Source organism: Solanum dulcamara, chromosome 4, assembly GCF_947179165.1.
Source record: "Solanum dulcamara chromosome 4, daSolDulc1.2, whole genome shotgun sequence".
Taxonomy (NCBI): domain Eukaryota; kingdom Viridiplantae; phylum Streptophyta; class Magnoliopsida; order Solanales; family Solanaceae; genus Solanum; species Solanum dulcamara.
In genome coordinates, this window is record NC_077240.1 from 20915232 (window position 1) to 20934569 (window position 19338).

The following is a 19338-nucleotide window of genomic DNA, read 5'->3' on the forward strand; positions in this document are numbered from 1 at the left end:
CACGTATTTAATTATGTCCAAATGACAATCTGATATCTTGTTGTAATTATTATTTTACGTTTCCAATCAATTAAAGTAGAACATTGAGGGCCATCAAATTCAAAATAAACATACTTTAAAGGAGTACGTCCGGTTCTTCTTATCTTTTGTTGGCGGAGTTATTCCCTCCGTTTTTTTTAAATTTTCATAATAAGGTTTGACACAATTCTTAAAAACTTAGAAATATTGTTTGACTAATATATTCCTTATTAACTATTTAATTTTTATCTATATATGTACCTTTTAATTCTAATAATTAATGTTAAGTGCAAAGTTGAAAAAAATAATCAATTCTCTCTTGATTATTTAAATTAACAACTATTTTAGAACAAATATTTTTAGTATATATGACAACTAAAAAGGGACTGAGGAAGTAATTTCTTATATTTAAAATATAAGAAAAGAAATATAGTAATAAGCAAATGGATTTCAGTATTTATTTAAGGGTGGAGTCAATGCCTTGATCATGGATTTATTTGAACGTAATAATTTTGGTCTAAATATTGTATTTGTATTAAAAATACATTGAATATGTACAAATTACTCATTTAAAACTATGTAATTTTAAAAGATTATATTCCTGAATCCATTAGCCTCAAATTCTGGATCTGTCGCCTTTCATCTATTAAATATACATAAAAAATATTTAATCATATATATAGAGTGCAATTTTCTGATAAAGGAGTTTAGATGAACTCCTTGTACCCCTAGCTCCGCCTAATTGTGTCTTCTTGACTTTAGAGTATATAGAACCATCAAAACCTTCGCTTATTAAGACATTAACTCAAATTATTGTATATAAGGATCAAAATTTCTTGATTTTTTTTTAACAATAGCAACAAAAAAGATTAATTTCCATTACAAAAGGACAAGATCAAGTCCTTATAATCTTTGGAAGCAATTCAAATTTCTCCAATTCAAATATATGTCCTCATCTTCAAAGGTATGGTCCTTGTGAGTTGCCTTTACCATTCATACAAACCCTAGCTAGCATCCATTAAATGAAATTGGCCATTAGTGGATTGTATAGGCAATTTTGCTTCACATAGTTAGATAGGAGCCTAACTGTGGGTCAAACCCAACCCCCCATTATAGCCACTAATTTGATGGACTAATAACTAATTTTGTATGAATGTGTCCTCACCCATGTGTATTATAAAGTGAAATAGGTGGCAAAGGGCACCTCTTGTCACAAGTATCATTGTTCACTTCTAAAGTTTTACAACCTTTTTTGGCCACAACAAATAAAAGGATTTAACGGGCAATAATTTAACAACGATAATATAATTGTTCTATAATATTATATTTAATATTAATAATATATATATATATATATATATATATATATATATATTTATAATCACATTTGACATTAATTCAATTGCTATTAAATGTGTTTGTGACAATAAATATTATCGCTAATTTTTTTTTATTATAACTAAATATCTCTTTTATTGTCTTGTAAATATATACTCACTCTAGTCTTAGAGCCCGTTTGGATGGGCTTATAAGTTGGTCAAACAAACTTATAAGCCCTTTTTAGTTTATTGTGGTGTTTGACTATCAACTTAAAATGTTAAATTTAAGTCATAAAGTTCTTAAAGTCACCCAAAAATGAAAAATTGGAAATCCTAACTTTTTTTTTGGAGGGCTTAAAGTCATTTTCTTTGACCATGAAAATTATTTTTATATCCCTTATATTTTATTTTAATTCCTAAAGTACCCTCTTTAGCCCTAAAATTTACATTTGCCAAACACATCAACAACTTATTTTCAGCATAAGCACTTTTATTCAAACACTCAACTGCTTATTTATAAAAATAACTTTCAGCATTTAAAAATTCTAAAAGCACTTCATACATAAAAGTTACTTTTTTAAGCTCATCCAAACGGGCTCTTATTCACTTCCATAGGCTCGGGACAAATTGCATTCAATGTGTTTGTCTTCAAATTACACAACTTGTTAGCTAAATGCTAAAAAGGATTTGACTTTGTTGAATGTAAATTACAAGGCGTATATATTATTTCTTTCGTTTCAATTTAATTTTTTCAGTTTATTTTTAAAAGTTTTTTAAAAATTAGTCCAACATTTTATATAATTTATTTAAGATTGTGAGATTCAAAAAAATATTTTAGTATACTACGCATATTTTTAATTTAACTCCACACAATTCAATATATATTTTTTCTAAAAAATAAATTATGTTAGATCAAAAAAAGCTTGCCTTTGGACACATTCGATTTAATCATGATTTTAAAAAAATAAATAAAAAATTTGATCCATAAGCTTATATCTTGTAAAAAAAATTATCATTTTAATTTTTTCAAAAAAAAATTTCATACTTGGTGTGAAGAGATTGTTTGTATCATATGTGAATTTATTATATTAAAGAATAACTGATTACTACTATTGTTGACTAGTGAATCTTTATATAATTGTGTGTTTGAAAGTTTATAATTGAAAATATTTATTATTAAAAAATATGTAGATATGTGATTTATCAGTGCGGCCTCTTAGGGATTCCTATATCTTGTTCTCGAACTGTGATTTATTCATTTGATAAGATTGTGAAACAATTAGGAAATTTCAAATTGTATTTCCAAATAAAACTTTAATTTCATATTATTTAATTTTATATCATAATTTTATATTGCATGTCCAAACAAGACAAAGAGGCTCTTTGGATTGGCTTATAAGCTATTTTCAGCTTTTTTTGAGTGTTTGACTGACTAACTTAAAGTCATTTTGTGCTTAAAATAAGCCCCAATAAATAGTTGAATTTATTTGGATGAACTTATTTTAAGCAGTTTATAAGTTGAAAACAGCTTATAAGTCCAAAAAAAAAAATGGTCTGCACCTACTTTTTTTTTGAACTTATAAGCAGTTTTCAACTTATAAACTGCTTAAAAATAAGTCAATCCAAACAGGCTAAAAGTATACTGTTAGATGGAAAAAGTAAACATAACCAACAAGCAGAGACGGATCCACGATTTAGAGTCTCTGAGTACCAAGTTGACTTATCGATTAGTGGGCAATGGAAATTTTAAAAAGTTTGAAAGAGGAAGTTAGGGTTTGAAGAGAAAGAGGACAAAACTCTTTTTTATGTTTAGTCAAATAAAAGAAAAGTCAAAGAGTTAAATTAATTAATTAGTTAAAAATAATTATTGATTAAATAATTAATTTTTTTTAAAAAAACATACTTGTAGTTGAAAAATCGTGTCTAGGCTAACTGTTGTAGTTTTTTTTAAAAAAAGGTGACAACAAGATTCAATCCAGCGACTCAAGGCTTAAACTTCCGCCCCTTTATATTCTATATATATGCCTAACATACATAGAGTTTCCGTCGAAGCTTGTGGGTGGCGTGGCACCCCACGGGCCTTAATAGATCCGCTCCTGCTAACAAGGGTTGTGGTGGAGTGATAAGCACTCTTTAATCCTTAACCAGAGGTCCCTGGTTTGAGTCCCCCTGGATATGGAGTCGAACACCAGATGAGAAATAAAAAAAAGTCGGGATTACACAAATCCTATAATGTTATGAGCTAATTACATTTTATCCTACTCTTTTTCAAATTACAAAAATTCCTTAAATTTGGTGGAATCCGGATACATCCCAAAAACCCCTCGATACATCGCGTCTCGGATCCGGATATATCACTCAATGTCCTGATACATCACGTCTCGGCTCCGGACACATCACTCAGCATTTCGATACATCACGTGAAGTGATGTATCTGACCAATACATCGCGTGAAGTAATGTATCCTACGTCTCAATATATCACATAAAGTGATGTATCCGACCGATATATCACGTAACGTGATGTATCCGAGAATAGAAGAGTGTAAGAATTTTCGTTTTTTTTTTAAATAATAGAAAATTTTAAAAAATATGACAAAATAAGTTGTATATTTATGTAATTTTTCTTTTATAAAAAGGGTAAAAATAGATCCTCATGAAATAGCAATAACTAGTATATATGTAAGTGATATAACCGTTTCTGCTGTTGACTGTAGTTTGTTGCATCCATTGATTTCAAAGTAAAATTTCACAATGATTACAACAATCTATGTTTCAAAATTAAATATATCTCTTCATTATTAGTTAGTCTGAGAAAGGTAAATAAAGCATAAATATAACTTCAGAATTAATTAATTCCAAGCAAGAGAAGAAATCACCTTTTCTTCAAAATGGAACCTACGTTAAGCATATTCCCCCTTGGCTTTGAATTATGTAGGGTATAAGTTTACGAAAATAAAAAAGAAATGGATGTGATTTTAGCCAGGCTATGAAAAATATTTATGTGCGTCTTAGCCGTACGTAACCTTTTATAACATTGCACAAATAAAATATGTACTCACTATTCAATGTATATCAAGTATATAATTAGTATTTACCGTATATACACTGATTATACTGATTAAATTATGTAAACAATAAAAACAAGAATTGTTTAATTAAATTAAATGTCCATTTTGGGATGCTGTATAGTCTAAGAATTCAAAAAGGAAGGGATCAGGGGGTTAAAATTTGAACTAATTTGGCTTTAATTTCCTTTTAATGTCATTACAATATGCTTTGCTTGTTCTTGAATTGATGAATTACTTGTTAAAATTTCACAATAAATATAGAGTCAAATTTCCAGCTTGTCATTAAGAGAGAAAAACTTGCGAATCATTGTGAGAGGAGAGTTTTTCTATGTTTTTCTTGACATTTTGGCTTTATAAAGCGCCAATTTATAGATATATAGCTTGTGATGGTGGCATACATTTTTTCATTCAATTAGATTGGTCTATTTGAGTTATCAAATCTATTACAAAAAGTTATTTGATAAGTGTATACACAATTAGTTGAACCATGTCAGTTGAGTACTTGACAATATTTGATAGGTTCTTAATTCTAATCACATGACATAATTCTAGTGATTCTTAACGTGCTACGTTATATGACACATGACATGAAAGTTAATAGAATAGACTCATTACGTAAAGTTCAACAAGATTAACTAGCCCAATTAATTTTTTTAAAAATTAAATTCTTACTTATTAAATTTAAGGAATAAATACGATTATAATAGTCTATAATATATTTTTGTTTTTATAATGATAGACTACTTTCTCTATTCCATATTAACTGAATTTTTAGAGTTTTTTTCATTATTCAAAATAGTTGAATTATTTTTAGTTCAAGAGAAATGTTTAAAACTTTTTTCATGTTTACCCTTTTCATTAATAAAGTTTTGTAATTTTTTAGGAGTTAAACTATACTACTTATAAAGTTATACTCCAATAAAAGATTTGAATTTATGATTTCACATTTAACCAACTTTATTTAGTTTTTTAAATAAAAGGGTGATAGATGAAAGTATGATTCAAATTTTGTCATCTTAATATATGTGTATTATCTTAAAAATTCAGTTAATATGAAATAGAAAATATAATAATATTAAATATTTAAATCTTATTTTGCTCACCTTTTTGATAATGTGTAAAAGGATCACATCACAGGTCCACACTTTCACACCCCAAACAGTACAACAAAAAGGACAAAGAATTGGCAGCTGTTTAGTGTCACAGAAACAAACTCCATTGCCCCTTTTCCATACAATCTCCACCTCTCCACATTCCATTTACACTCTTCTTCTTCTCTATCTTTCTTGAATATATTCCCCATTTTACCCCCCAATCTTCACGAGCGTCGGCAGATTTTCTGACCCACATACCTAAAGCTGTTTGTTTTGTTTTTTTTAATCAAGATTTCACTTTTATCTTCAATTATTTTTTCATGGTTGAAGAATTCAAGAAACCCCACTTCACCTGAGTACACCAAAAAGCTCGGGGAATCATGGATAATGTGAAGATGAATTTGTTTTGCTTATCTTTGCTGTTTATGGCGTCACTGTTCTGTGATACTGTTGCTGCAGAAGCTAAACAGGGCATGTCTATTTCTGCACAAAAATTTGAGGTTCAAAAGCATTTGAATCGATTAAACAAACCTGCAGTCAACTCCATCAAGGTTAAATCTATATACCCTTTTTTTTTGCTCCTGAATTTTTGGTGTATTTTATATATATTGATGGGTTTTTTGGGGGAAAATAACAGAGCCCAGATGGTGATATCATCGATTGTGTTCATATATCTCACCAACCAGCTTTTGATCATCCTTTACTTAAAAATCATACTGTACAGGTTTGCTTTTTTCACAGAGAAAAAAAATCAATTTTTGTAGTTATCTTGGTGGGAAATTTTTGAGTTTTTTTTTTTTTAGATGATGCCAAATTATCATCCAGAAGAGCTATTTCGTAATGGAAAAATGTCAACTAAAGCAAAGAACAAGAATGAAGGGTCAAAATCAATTAATCAACTATGGCATTTGAATGGGAAATGTCCAGAAGGAACAATTCCAATTAGAAGAACAAAAAAAGATGATATTTTAAGAGCAGGTACTATGAAAAGCTATGGTAGGAAGACAAATATTTCTACCATTCCTAAACCAGAATCTGGTAGACCTGGCCTTGTCAGCCAAACTGGTCATCAGGTACACCAAATTAACCTCTTTTCACTTCACAATTCAGATTTGTACTATTAGAAGTTTTCATTGAATTAATTGTTTTCCTTATTTGTTTCTGTTCTTTTGGAGTTCTTGATTTTAGCATGCAATAGCTTATGTTGAAGGAGACAAGTATTATGGTGCAAAAGCAACCATAAATGTTTGGGAACCTAATATTCAGCAACCCAATGAGTTTAGTTTGTCTCAGATTTGGCTTCTTGCTGGTTCTTTTGATTCAGATCTTAATAGTATTGAAGCTGGATGGCAGGTAGTGTTTCTTTTTCTAGTTTATCTTTTTAGATGATAAACTCAATTCTTGTTTGAGACTGAAGTTATTTTCATATTATGTGTCTGAGTTAAACGAAATCTTCACTTTAGAAGCTGCACGCTTGGTAGATTCACCAAAAATTCACTACTTTTGGAGAATCTGACACATCTTTTGAGAGTCCGAGCAACATAGGTGTCTGTATCTACTAGTCTTGTGACTTCTTTTGTTTTTCTTGTTCTTTTGGGGTTAAATACAGGTTAGTCCAGATTTGTATGGAGATAACAATGCAAGACTTTTTACCTACTGGACTGTAAGTGAAATGTTTTTTCCCCCCTCTAAAGATAGCTAGCATACATACATAACTTTTATGCTAAATCAAAGAATGTGTGCTGTGAACTGTGAAGTTCAATTTGATAATTGTAATCTTGTGAAAATTATTTTGCACAGAGTGATGCTTATCAAGCCACAGGCTGCTACAACTTGCTATGCTCAGGGTTTATTCAAATCAATAATGAAATAGCAATGGGGGCCACCATTTCCCCTCTTTCCAGCTATCATGGTTCACAATATGATATAAGCATTCTTGTCTGGAAGGTAATTTAATATATGGGATTCACAGATCTTGCGTTGACCCTTTTTCAGTTTACTTAATTCCTTTCAACAATTATACCTCATATACACCCTAGTATATGTTTCACTGCATATTTTATTGAAGTTGTCCATTATTTGAATGTGAATGCATAATTGATTAAATTATGTGAAGACAGAGAGAATCTCTGACATTTGTTGATGAGTCCATTGCTTTTCTTTTTCTCTGTCTTTGAGTTAGTGTACTCTTCTGCCATTTAATTCATAAAAATCTGTTCTTTAACCTTTTTTTTTACTGTTCTTGGAATTATTTTAAGTTTGGTTTGGCTTAATTGATAGGACCCAAAAGAGGGAAACTGGTGGATGCAATTTGGGAATGACTATGTACTGGGATATTGGCCAGGCTCTTTATTTTCATACTTAACAGACAGTGCTTCAATGATTGAATGGGGTGGGGAGGTGGTGAATTCAGAATCTGATGGTCTTCACACCACAACTCAAATGGGGAGTGGCCATTTCCCTGGTGAAGGCTTTGGGAAATCTAGCTATTTCAGGAATATACAGGTAAAGTGACATAGCTACATAGACTGAAGGATGGTCAGTTGAACACCCTTCGTCGAAAAAATTAGTACTTTGTATATAGAAAATAATACTACTAGGTGAAAAATTATTTTCTATATATATATTTAGAAATCTTGAACACCCTTGTGAAATTCTTGATTTCGCGATTAAACAGGTAGTTGATGATTCAAATAACTTGAGAGTTCCTCAAGACCTTGGGACTTACACTGAGGATAACAATTGCTATGATATTCAGCTAGGGAAGAATAATGACTGGGGGAACTACTTTTATTTTGGTGGACCTGGTAGAAATCCTAATTGTCCATGACCAAGATTCGACGAGTATTTTAATCTTTCTTTTTTGGGTCATTTTAATGTAGTAAAACTTGTAATCTTGACATGAGTTCTTGTATGGTCATTGTTTTACTCTTTGTAAAACATTTGTTTTAGGGGGCTATAGGTTAGTTGCAGCAAAATGTGTATGCATCTTTGTTCTTTAATTGTATGAAAAGCTTTTCCCCTTTCTTTCTGTCTCCAAAATGGAGGGTGAAATTTATATGTAAACTTGTTACTGTTTGTTTGTTCCTGTCTTAGGAGCCATATACTCATCAATGGAGGAGATTCATATATTGTTGTAATATTAGTGCAAAAGTTTTATAGCTTTTAGAGTGAAAATCTCTTTAGGCTAAAAGGAGATTCTTAATGTGACTGCATATTGAAAGATGCTTCAATCATGATTAAAATATATTGTCACTGTTTATTCCTTCTTTGTCTCTGCAAAAGCTCTTTTTAACACTTTCTTTTTGTCATGATATCTAAAGATTGAATTCTCTTATTTATACAATTTGGTTGATAAGCTTAATGCTAGTTTCCTTTTTAGAAAATAATCTTTAAATCTTCTGGGCCTTAACTTCAATAGTTTCCTTATCACTGTGCATTTACTATACTAGTATTAATTAGACTAGAATGAATGAGATACCAGTGCACTTGAATATAAAAGGAATTTTTGTTTTAGACTTATAATGTATTCATTCCCAGCAAAATTCTGTTTGGGATTGGATGAGTTATTGGCACTTCTTCCTATGCACCTCTTTGTTGCGCTTCCTCCCCCTCTGCTATGCTCTCCATCTGTCTTATAAGCTTAATGCTAGTTTCCTTATTAGAAAATAATCTTGAAATCTTCTGAGCCTTAACCTCAGTAGTTTCCTTATCACTCTGCATTTACTATATAGTATTAATTGTGGTCGGGTCCTTCCACGGACTCTGCGCATAGCAGGAGCTTAAGTGCACTGGGCTGCCCTTTATTAATTAGTTTAGAAAAATCAATTATTTTAGATTAGAAAAAGTTATGCAATTTTGTCTCTATATATCTATGCCTAGTATAATTATTGATAGCAATTAGCAAGTAGTTAGGCGGTGAGAGTATGCAAGCTGGCTAGTCACCACAATTAATAAAAAGAATATAGAAATTAAAAGGCCAACTGCAGCTTTTAATTTGTTAGTACAATATTATACATAATTGCAAAATTAGGTGCATTGTTATAAATTAACTAACTTGACAATTTTATAAAGGAAGAAGAACAAGAGAATAATATAGAAAGTATTAATAGAGAGAGTAGTAATATAGAGAGAGTAATAGTAATTCTCTTCTTTTATATGTTTGTGTGTTTTTACATTGAAGTTTAAGGCTATATTTATAGCCATATTTACAAGTGGAGGAAAATATTAGTGGGCAATTTACCCACTTAAAAAGTAAATGGACTATCCACCATTTTAAGTGGACAACCATTTTACTTGGTTGATAATACTCCCCCTTGGATGTCCACGAGAAATGTGTCTCGTTAAAACTTTACAAAAAATAAAATAATATACATTGTTATTTTCAACATCCATAGATGTTGTGCCTCGTTAAAACTTTATTAGGAAAAACCCAGTGGGAAAAAGCCTAATGAAGAAAAAAGAGTACACACATCTGATAATACGTCTTGAGTGCTGCATCATTAAAAACCTTTTCAGGAAAATCCAGTGGGACAAAATCTGGACTAAGGGAAAAAGAGTACAGCGCGTATTTTGCTCCCCCTGATGAAAATATCACTTAATATCTCGAAGACGACGCATTTCAATTTTGTATCTCATTTTCTCAAAGGTTGAAGTTGGCAATGCTTTGGTGAACATATCCGCCAAATTGTCACTTGAACGAATTTGTTGGACATCTATTTCACCCTTCTTTTGAAGATCATGAGTGAAAAAGAATTTTGGTGAAATATGTTTTGTTCTGTCTCCTTTGATGTATCCTCCCTTCAGTTGAGCTATACATGCAGCATTGTCTTCATACAATATTGTTGGAGCGTCTTTTGTTAAAGAAAGACCACATGTTTCTTGAATGTGTTGAGTTATTGATCTTAACCAAACACATTCTCGACTTGCTTCATGAATGACTATTATTTCTGCATGATTTGAGGAAGTGGCAACCATAGTTTGCTTTGTTGAACGCCATGATATAGTTGTACCTCCACATGTAAATAAATAGCCTGTTTTGCGACCGACCTTTATGGGGATCAAATAAATATCCCGCATCTGCATAACCGATCAATTGTGACGTGGAATCATTTGAGTAAAACAATCCCATATCAATGGTACCTCGAAGGTATCTGAATATATGCTTAATTCCGTTCCAGTGTCTGCGTGTTGGTGAAGTTCTAAATCTTGTTAACAAGTTTACTGAGAAAGCTATATCTGATCTAGAATTGTTGGCAAGATACATTAATGCACCAATTGCACTAAGGTATGGTATTTCAGCACCAATAAGTTCTTCATCATTTTCATAAGGCCGAAACGGATCTGTATTAATATCAAGAGATCTCACAACCATTGGAGTACTCAATGGGTGTGCTTTATCCATATAAAATCTCTTTAAAATATTTTCAGTATATGTTGACTGATGGACAAATATCCCATTTGTAAAATGTTCAATTTATAGACCAAGACAAAATTTTGTCTTTCCAAGGTCTTTCATTTCAAACTCCCTTTTCAGACATTTTACTACCTTTGAAAGTTCTTCTGGAGTTCCAATAATATTCAAATCATCAACATATACTGCTATTATGACAAATTCAGATTCAGATCTTCTCATAAAGACACAAGGGCAAATTGGATCATTTTTATATCCTTCTTTTAGCAAATATTCGCTAAGATGATTGTACCACATTCGCCCTGATTGTTTCAACCCGTACAAGGATTTCTGAAGTTTTATTGAGCAATTTTCTCGAGAATCCTTGTATGCTTCAGGTACTTTGAACCTTTCAGGAATTTTCATAAAAATGTCGTGGTCCAATGAGCCATATAAATAGGCAGTGACCACGTCCATTAAGTGCATTTCAAGCTTTTCATGAACTGCCAAATTCATTAGATACCTAAAAGTAATTGCATCCACCACAGGAGAATATGTTTCCATATAGTCAATGCCAGGTCTTTGCGAAAAACTTTGGGCTACAAGTCATGCTTTATATCTTACGACTTCACCCTTTTTATTTCGTTTACGCACAAAAACCCATTTGTGCCCTACTGGCTTGACACCTTCAGGTGTTTGAACTATTGATCCGAAAACTTCACGTTTTTCAAGTGAAGTTAACTCTGCTTGAATTGCATCCTTCCATCTTGGCCAATCATTTCTCTGTCTGCATTCATCGACAGATTTTGGTTCAAGATCCTTATCTTGTTGCATTATTTCAATGGCAACATTATAAGCAAAAATATTATCGACCACAATATTATTTCGGTTCCACCGTTTTCCTGTCGAGACATAACTTATTGAGATTTCTTCATTCTCATTATTTTTAGGTACTTGGACCTCCTCGATGGTATCACCATTTGTTGTGTCTCTGGGCTCTTCTTGAGCACTCGCCTCCAAATTATGATCATCTTGATCACTCATTCCTTTCCTTTTTCGAGAATTTTTATCTTTGGAACCAAATGGTCTTCCACGTTTTAAGCGTGGTCTAGATTCATTTGCCTGAATAAGTTATCCTACCGGGACATCAACTCGAACTTGAGCATTAGCAGCTGGGATATGCGATTTAGTAACCCGTGGAAGGTTAGTAAATGCATCCGGCAGTTGATTTGCAATATTCTGCAAATAAATCATCTTTTGAACTTCTTGCTCACATTGATTTGTTCGAGGATCTAAATGAGATAGTGACAATGAATTTCAATCTATCTCATTTTTCAACTGCTTATGTTCTCCCCCTAATGTTGGGTATACTGATTCATCAAAATGACAATCAGCGAATCTTGCCGTAAATAAATCTCCAGTCATAGGTTCCAGATATTTTATAATTGAAGGAGATTCATACCCAACATATATTCCCAACCTTCTTTGGGGACCCATCTTTGTGCGGTGCGGTGGAGCAATTGGGACATATACCGCACACCCAAATATTCTAAGATGGGATATATTTGGCTCCCTTCCAAGCGCCAACTGTAATGGGGAAAATTCATGATAATTTGTTGGCTTTATGCGCACAAGTGTTGCTGCATGCAAAATAGCATGCCCCCATACTGAAATGGGAAGTTTTGTCCTTATTAGCAATGGTCTAGCTATCAATTGGAGGCGTTTAATCAATGATTCTGCTAGACCATTTTGAATATGTACATGAGCGATCGGATGCTCAACTTTTATTTCAACCGACATACAATAATCATTAAATGATTGAGATGTGAATTCACCAGCATTATCAAGACGAATTGTTTTTATTGTATAATCTGGAAATTGTGCTCTTAACCTTATAATTTGAGCTAACAATCTCGCAAAAGCCATGTTGCGAGTTGATAATAAGCACACATGTGACCATCTTGTAGATGCATCTATCAAGGCCATATAATATTTAAATGGTCCACATGAAGGGTGAATTGGCTCACATATATCACCCTGTATACGTTCCAGAAACGCAAGGGATTCAATCTCAACCTTAGTTGCTGATGGTTTGATAATCAGTTTTCCTTGAGAATAAGCAACACAAGAGAATTCCTTAGATTGAAGAATTTTCTGATTCTTCAAAGTGTGTCCATGTGAATTCTCAATAATTCTGCGCATCATATTATAACCGGGATGGCCCAACCGGTCATGCTAAATGATAAAATCATTAGAATCAGTAAACCTTTTGTTTACAATGGCATGTGATTCAACAGTACCAATATTTGTATGGTGCAATCCAGAAGAAAGTGCAGGTAATTTTTCGTGCACAATTTTCTTCTCCATATTTATTGTAGTAATATAAAGGTATTCAACCTTTCCTTCATTTGCAGTCTCAATATGATAGCCATTTTGGCGAATAACCTTGAAACTTAACAAGTTTCTTTGAGACTTACTACAATATAATGAATTATCAATTACCAATATCGTTCCTCCAGGTAGTAATAAGGCTATTTTTTCAGAGCCTTCAATTAATTTTGTACTACCAGATATTGTATTGACATAGGCCTTTTTCATAATCAAATGACAGAAATATTTCTTTTCTTTTAATATCGTATGAGTTGTGGCACTATTCAAAATGCACATATCTCCATTATTCATCTTGAATCCAATTGAAGACTGATAAATTTATTTATCTTCATAAAATAAAAATGCATTGTAAGAAATAAAATAAGTAACAATTTTGCTAGAAAAAAACATAAGTCCTTTTTTTTAAAAAAAGTTAAATTATGGTAATTTAGAATTTAAAAAAATTATATGATTCAATTATGATGAATGTTACAATAATTTAGTTTATCGAATTATATACTTATTAACCTTAAATAAATATTATACGTAAGTATTAAAAATAAATATAAAATATTATAAAACATTAATATAATATTATTCATCATGTATAGATAATTTGTTTATTGACAAAAATAATACAATCATTATAAATTATTAATGTCTAAAACATCAACAAGAATAAACAATTAGTATAATGACATTAAATAAGGCGAATATTATTTTTAGTAACAATATGATATTAAGATTAAATAATAGCACACTAATAGTAATTAATTACAACATTGTAAAATAGCATAATGTAATAAACAATATACAATTATCATAAAAATGTGGCCTTGATTATTTTTTTTCTTCAAATACATAAATGTAATAACACAATAATTCGAAGTACATGACAACATATTGAAAAACATGAAATTAAACATCAATTAAGATTCTTAAAAAAATCTTCAACCTCCAAATGAGTAATATCATTGAGGTCATTAAAATCATCATCCCTTAAAGCCAAATTTGCTTCAATATTATCATTATTCAAAAGTCTTGCCTCAATATTATTTTCGAACGTCAAGTGTGACTCTATCCGAGCATTAGAAGAAGAGGCACCACCTCTATTTGCCTTTCTTTTGAAAGAATTTTGATAAAGTCTTACAAAATGCTCAGGCGTCCGACATTCATTTTTCCAGTGACCTTTCATACCACAACGATGACAGTTACTTCTTGAAGGGCCATTTTGAGAACTGATATTGTTCTCCCTTTTATGTTGACCACCACCTAGACGATTTATTAAATCGTCTTCTGTCATTGCCATGTCCGTTCATATTATTGTGGCCATAAATTTTATTTTGTCTTTTTTCAAACTGGCCATGTGCCTTTACCATATTTACCTCCGGTAACGGAGCAGTTCCAGTGGGACGGACTTCATGATTTTTCATTAAAAGGGCATTATGTTGTTCAACCACCAGAAGGCATAATATCAATTCAGAGTATTTTTTAAAACCCTTTTCACGGTATTGCTGCTGTAATATTACATTAGAGGCATGAAAAGTAGTTAGTGTCTTTTCTAACACGTCCTCATCATTTATAGTTTCCCCACATAATTTTAATTGAGAAGTTATTCTAAATACAACAGAATTATACTCAATTACGGTTTTAAAATCTTGAAACCGTAAATGCATCCACTCATAACGAGCCCTTGGCAATACCGTTGCCCTGAGGTGGTCATACCTCCCTTTTATGTCTTTCCACAATTCAAGTGGATCTTTCACTGTCAAGTATTCCATTTTTAGGCTTTCATCTAGATGATGACGAAGAAAAATCATAGCCTTTGCTTTATCCTGACTTGATGTTGTATTTCCTTCAATTATAGCATCACCAAGACCCTTAGCGGTAAGGTGAATTTCAGCATCAAGTACCCATGACAAATAATTTTTATCAGAAATATCAAGTGCCACAAATTCCAATTTTGACAAGTTTGACATGATGAAAATTAATTTGAAAGTAACAAAGATAACTTAAAAATTAAATTTCTTTAGTAGATATACCGGATATAGAAGTTAATTTTCTGAAAAATTAGAGCTTCGTGCTGATAACGTGTTATAAATTAACTAACTTGACAATTTTATAAAGGAAAAAGAACAAGAGAATAATATAGAAAGTATTAATAGAGAGAGTAGTAATATATAGAGAGTAATAGTAATTCTCTTCTTTTATATGTTTTGTGTGTTTTTATATTGAAGTTTAAGGCTATATTTATAGTCATATTTACAAGTGGAGGAAAATATTAGTGGACAATTTACCCACTTAAAAAGTAAATGGACTATCCACCATTTTAAGTGGACAATCATTTTACTTGGTTGATAATATGCATCAAATTACTCATTCTGCTTTTAGTTATTCATTATTTTTAAAATAAATTTGTATTTTTACTTGTCACTCTTAACATATTAAGAAAAAAGAATTATTATTTTTATGTTTTATTGATGATATTAATTAGTTATTCCTCAAATTATTTTTTAACATTTAATATTAAACATCAATTAATAGAAATAGTGTGGTAAAATAGTCAGGGTCGACTCTAAGGTATAAAAAAATAAGGTATATATGTCTTAGGTCCCCAAACTTGAAGGGGAGGGGGGCTCAAACTTTTATCAAGAATAAATTATATGTTAATATTTTCATAGAGAAATTGACTATTTATAATAAAAAATATATTATTTTAAAAAAATATATATATATTATTTTATACTCTTTAACATCATTCAAATAGAAGAAGTCAAGAAAATGTGGTTTTGTCTCTTATATTTTCTCCACTAACATTCAAATTATTTTATTATTTTTAACTCCTTTTGTACTTTCCTTCAATTTTTCGATAGTTGAAAAGTATTGAACAAAGTGAATTGCAAATTCTTTTCTTATATCTTCTTAAATTTTCAAGCATTACAATAAGCATATTAAAGTAGGGATCAAGTTATCAACTTTTTGAATCAGATTTTAGGTTCTAACTGTTATCTTTATTTAAAATTTGCCAACATATTACTTATAGAATTATGTTAACAATTCATATAATAATTGTCTTAGTGCAAGAATATTTTTCAACGTGAAATTGATAAATTCTTATCTAGAACTAATAATTGGAAGAAAAAAACTATTCGAAGAAATCACTTATAAAAAAATATGAAGTAATAATTTGCATGTAAAAAGTGTTAGAATTTTTTTAAAAGAATAAATTTCTATGAAGTTTGTTTAGATTTTAGGTCTCTAATTGAAATTTCGTTTTAGGCCCTTCCTTATATTGAGCCGGCCCTAAAAATAATCATAGCAATTATTATTTTCTTGGAAAATTACGTGAATAAGCAAATATATACTAGTTAATTAGCTACATAGCTATAGTTTAACTAATTTACAACTCGCCACTAATATTTTTATAATTCAAAATTTATATAATATAATTTGTATAATGTAATTTTGTATAATATAACTTGTATAACTATTTAAAGTTCAAATGTTTGTGTTTGTATACATTCTTTATTTTGAGTTTATACAAAAATAATTCAATTATACAAACTTCGCGAATTACTAAGATTTCCCAACAAGTAGGGTCAGTGGCGGAGCCAAGATTTTGACTAAGAGAGTTCAAAATCTGAAGAAGTAGACACGAACTAGTCGAAGCGAATTTGACATCTACTATATATACATAAAAAATTATTTTAACTATATATAAATAGTATAATTTACTGCCAAAAGAGGTTCGGATGAACCCCTAACCACAAGGTGGCTTCGCCACTGAGTAGGATTATGATTCATATTTTAGCTTCATTTCAACCCAAATTACTTTTAAGCAGCACCCATTTGTTATTAACTCAACCTATTTTTATCCGTCCATTTCACACCTCCTTGAAAAAGAAAATATTTGTTTCGGTTACTTTGTTGATTGCTTTATGTCGTATATGATGGAAAAGGGAAGAAGAAATTCAGCATTTTAATTTTTTGTTACTTGTAGTAAAGTTGGCCAAAGATGATATGTAAGTCTCATAGTACTATATAAAGAATTATATCTATGTGAGGTCAGTATTAACTAGGATCATTATCTAATAGATTTCCAAGAACGATATAATATTTAATGTTATCATTAATCTCAAAATTTTACTTAATAAAAGAGGTTGCGACTAATTTTCAATTAAATAAAACTATAAAAATTACTTAGACATTAGTTTCTATTTAATGTCTATAAATTTTCTTCTGTAATTCTTAATATAATATATATAATTTCATTAAATTAAGATTGATGTGTGTGTTTGATTTAATAGCAAATGTTCTCCAACCAAAAAACAAATTCATCATCAGTTGGAAATAACTTTACTATTACTATATAATTCACTTCATAACAAAATTCATTTTCCGTACAATTATGTTAATTTTCAACTTTATATTACTTGTTCGGATGAATACTTGGATACAGTTTGCTAATTTTTACCAGTTTAAGTTATATATATAATATAGAAGTAAGAAAAAATTTATACAATGTCACTAAAAAGATATTTATAGGTAAGCTTCATTAAAATATAGGATTTATGATCTTGAAAATAAAATATGTTACATGTTATAATAGATAATTGTTTTTGTGTTTTGAAAAAAAACTATTGCAATATTGGGATCTAAAATCGTTATCGATTTTGAGAGTCCATTATTTTAAAAAGGACATGAACACAATTAAAATTGTTGATTGAGAGGATGAAAATGAAATGCATTGATCCAACGCTCAATGGAATAAATGACAATAATAAAAGATCATATTTAAATTTTAATAAAAATTAAAAAATAAATGTTAGATAAAAAATTTCTGCCTATAAATTTTGGTGAACGGAGCTAATAGCGATGTATAAATTATAGGAATTAGGTAATTAATAAATATTTAGTGAAATAGTTGGGACACGTGTCAATTTTATTGAAATATTTATTAAAAAAAAAGAAGAAGAGAGAGAACATGAAATAATATAAAGTAAAGAAAAAGGTTAGATCATTTCTTTCTGCCTGGAAATTTTGGTGAGCAGAGTGCTAATAGCGATATATAAATTATAGGACTTAGGTAATAAATATTAGTGAAATAGTTGTGATACATGTCAAGAAAAAGACGTAGATTTTGACTCAATAATCCATCGACACCCTCCATAGGTGACCCTCCTATTTAATTTCTCCAAAAGGAAAAAAAGAGTCTGTAGTCTTTAGAGGCGATACAATAAGGGATATTTCCAATAGATAACTATTCGGTCATTTAATTACTAAAAAAAATAGTTATTCGGTGTATATTCATGTATATTCGGGTATATTTATGTATACTCAGTGTATATTTCATATATATAATGTATCATAATGTATATTTAGTATATAGATCATGTATAAGTAATCTATATTGTATAGTCAGTGTATACTTTCTATGATTTTTGGCATGCTATATTGTATAGTTACTGTATATTTTTTTTCTGATTTTTGGCTATTTTTTTTATATAAATAAAAGATGACTATATTTATTGTAAACTAATTATTTTATTGTATATATTTAAAATTGTTCGTATAGATAATATATTGAAGAAATGAAATATCCAAGCACACCAAGGTTATTGGATATTTTACAAGGAATAATATAACACATATATAGTCCTAACCGAATACTCAATGGATCCGAGAATGATTGTGTAGGAAATCATATGTCCTAGACAAATCAAGCTACATACTAAATCTCTATTTGTAATAATATTACATGTTGTTTCTCCAAATTAAATCAACACTCTATATTTCTTATTCTAAGTCCTCGAGATATATCAATCACTCCAAGCCTCAATATTTGGTATTTGGAGCGGTTATCCTGTCACACAAATTTATGATATGATCAATCATCTTAATTTGCACTAGTAAATAACATAACAAACATATTGAAACAGACAGATCGAGCAATTAAACTTACTCGGAGCAATTGACATTTGGGGTGGTAGGGTAAGCCAAGAGAACTTGACAACCCCAAGTAAGTGATTCAGGTTTCCATAGGTAATCTGTCTTATTTTTTTAGATAGGTAATTA

At 30.3% G+C, this 19338-nt stretch overlaps 1 protein-coding gene across 1 annotated transcript; it reads left to right on the forward strand.

Annotated features, from left to right (window-relative positions):
* Window positions 1-5555: 5555 nt before the first annotated feature.
* On the forward strand, window positions 5556-8641 carry LOC129886882 (uncharacterized). Its single transcript, XM_055961767.1, has 8 exons — window positions 5556-6052; window positions 6139-6225; window positions 6305-6574; window positions 6690-6854; window positions 7111-7164; window positions 7302-7448; window positions 7782-8006; window positions 8179-8641. The coding sequence occupies exons 1-8, from the start codon at window positions 5882-5884 to the stop codon at window positions 8329-8331; spliced, it is 1272 nt and encodes a 423-aa protein (XP_055817742.1). The 5' UTR covers window positions 5556-5881; the 3' UTR covers window positions 8332-8641.
* The last annotated feature ends 10697 nt before the right edge of the window (window positions 8642-19338 follow it).

Bases quoted from the DNA above. Each gene is read 5' to 3' on its own strand.
- LOC129886882 (XM_055961767.1), top strand. From the start codon at position 5,882: ATGGATAATGTGAAGATGAATTTGTTTTGCTTATCTTTGCTGTTTATG. The intron at 6,575-6,689 runs GTACACCAAATT...TCTTGATTTTAG, and splicing joins TCAGCCAAACTGGTCATCAG to CATGCAATAGCTTATGTTGA. The intron at 6,855-7,110 runs GTAGTGTTTCTT...GGTTAAATACAG, and splicing joins GTATTGAAGCTGGATGGCAG to GTTAGTCCAGATTTGTATGG.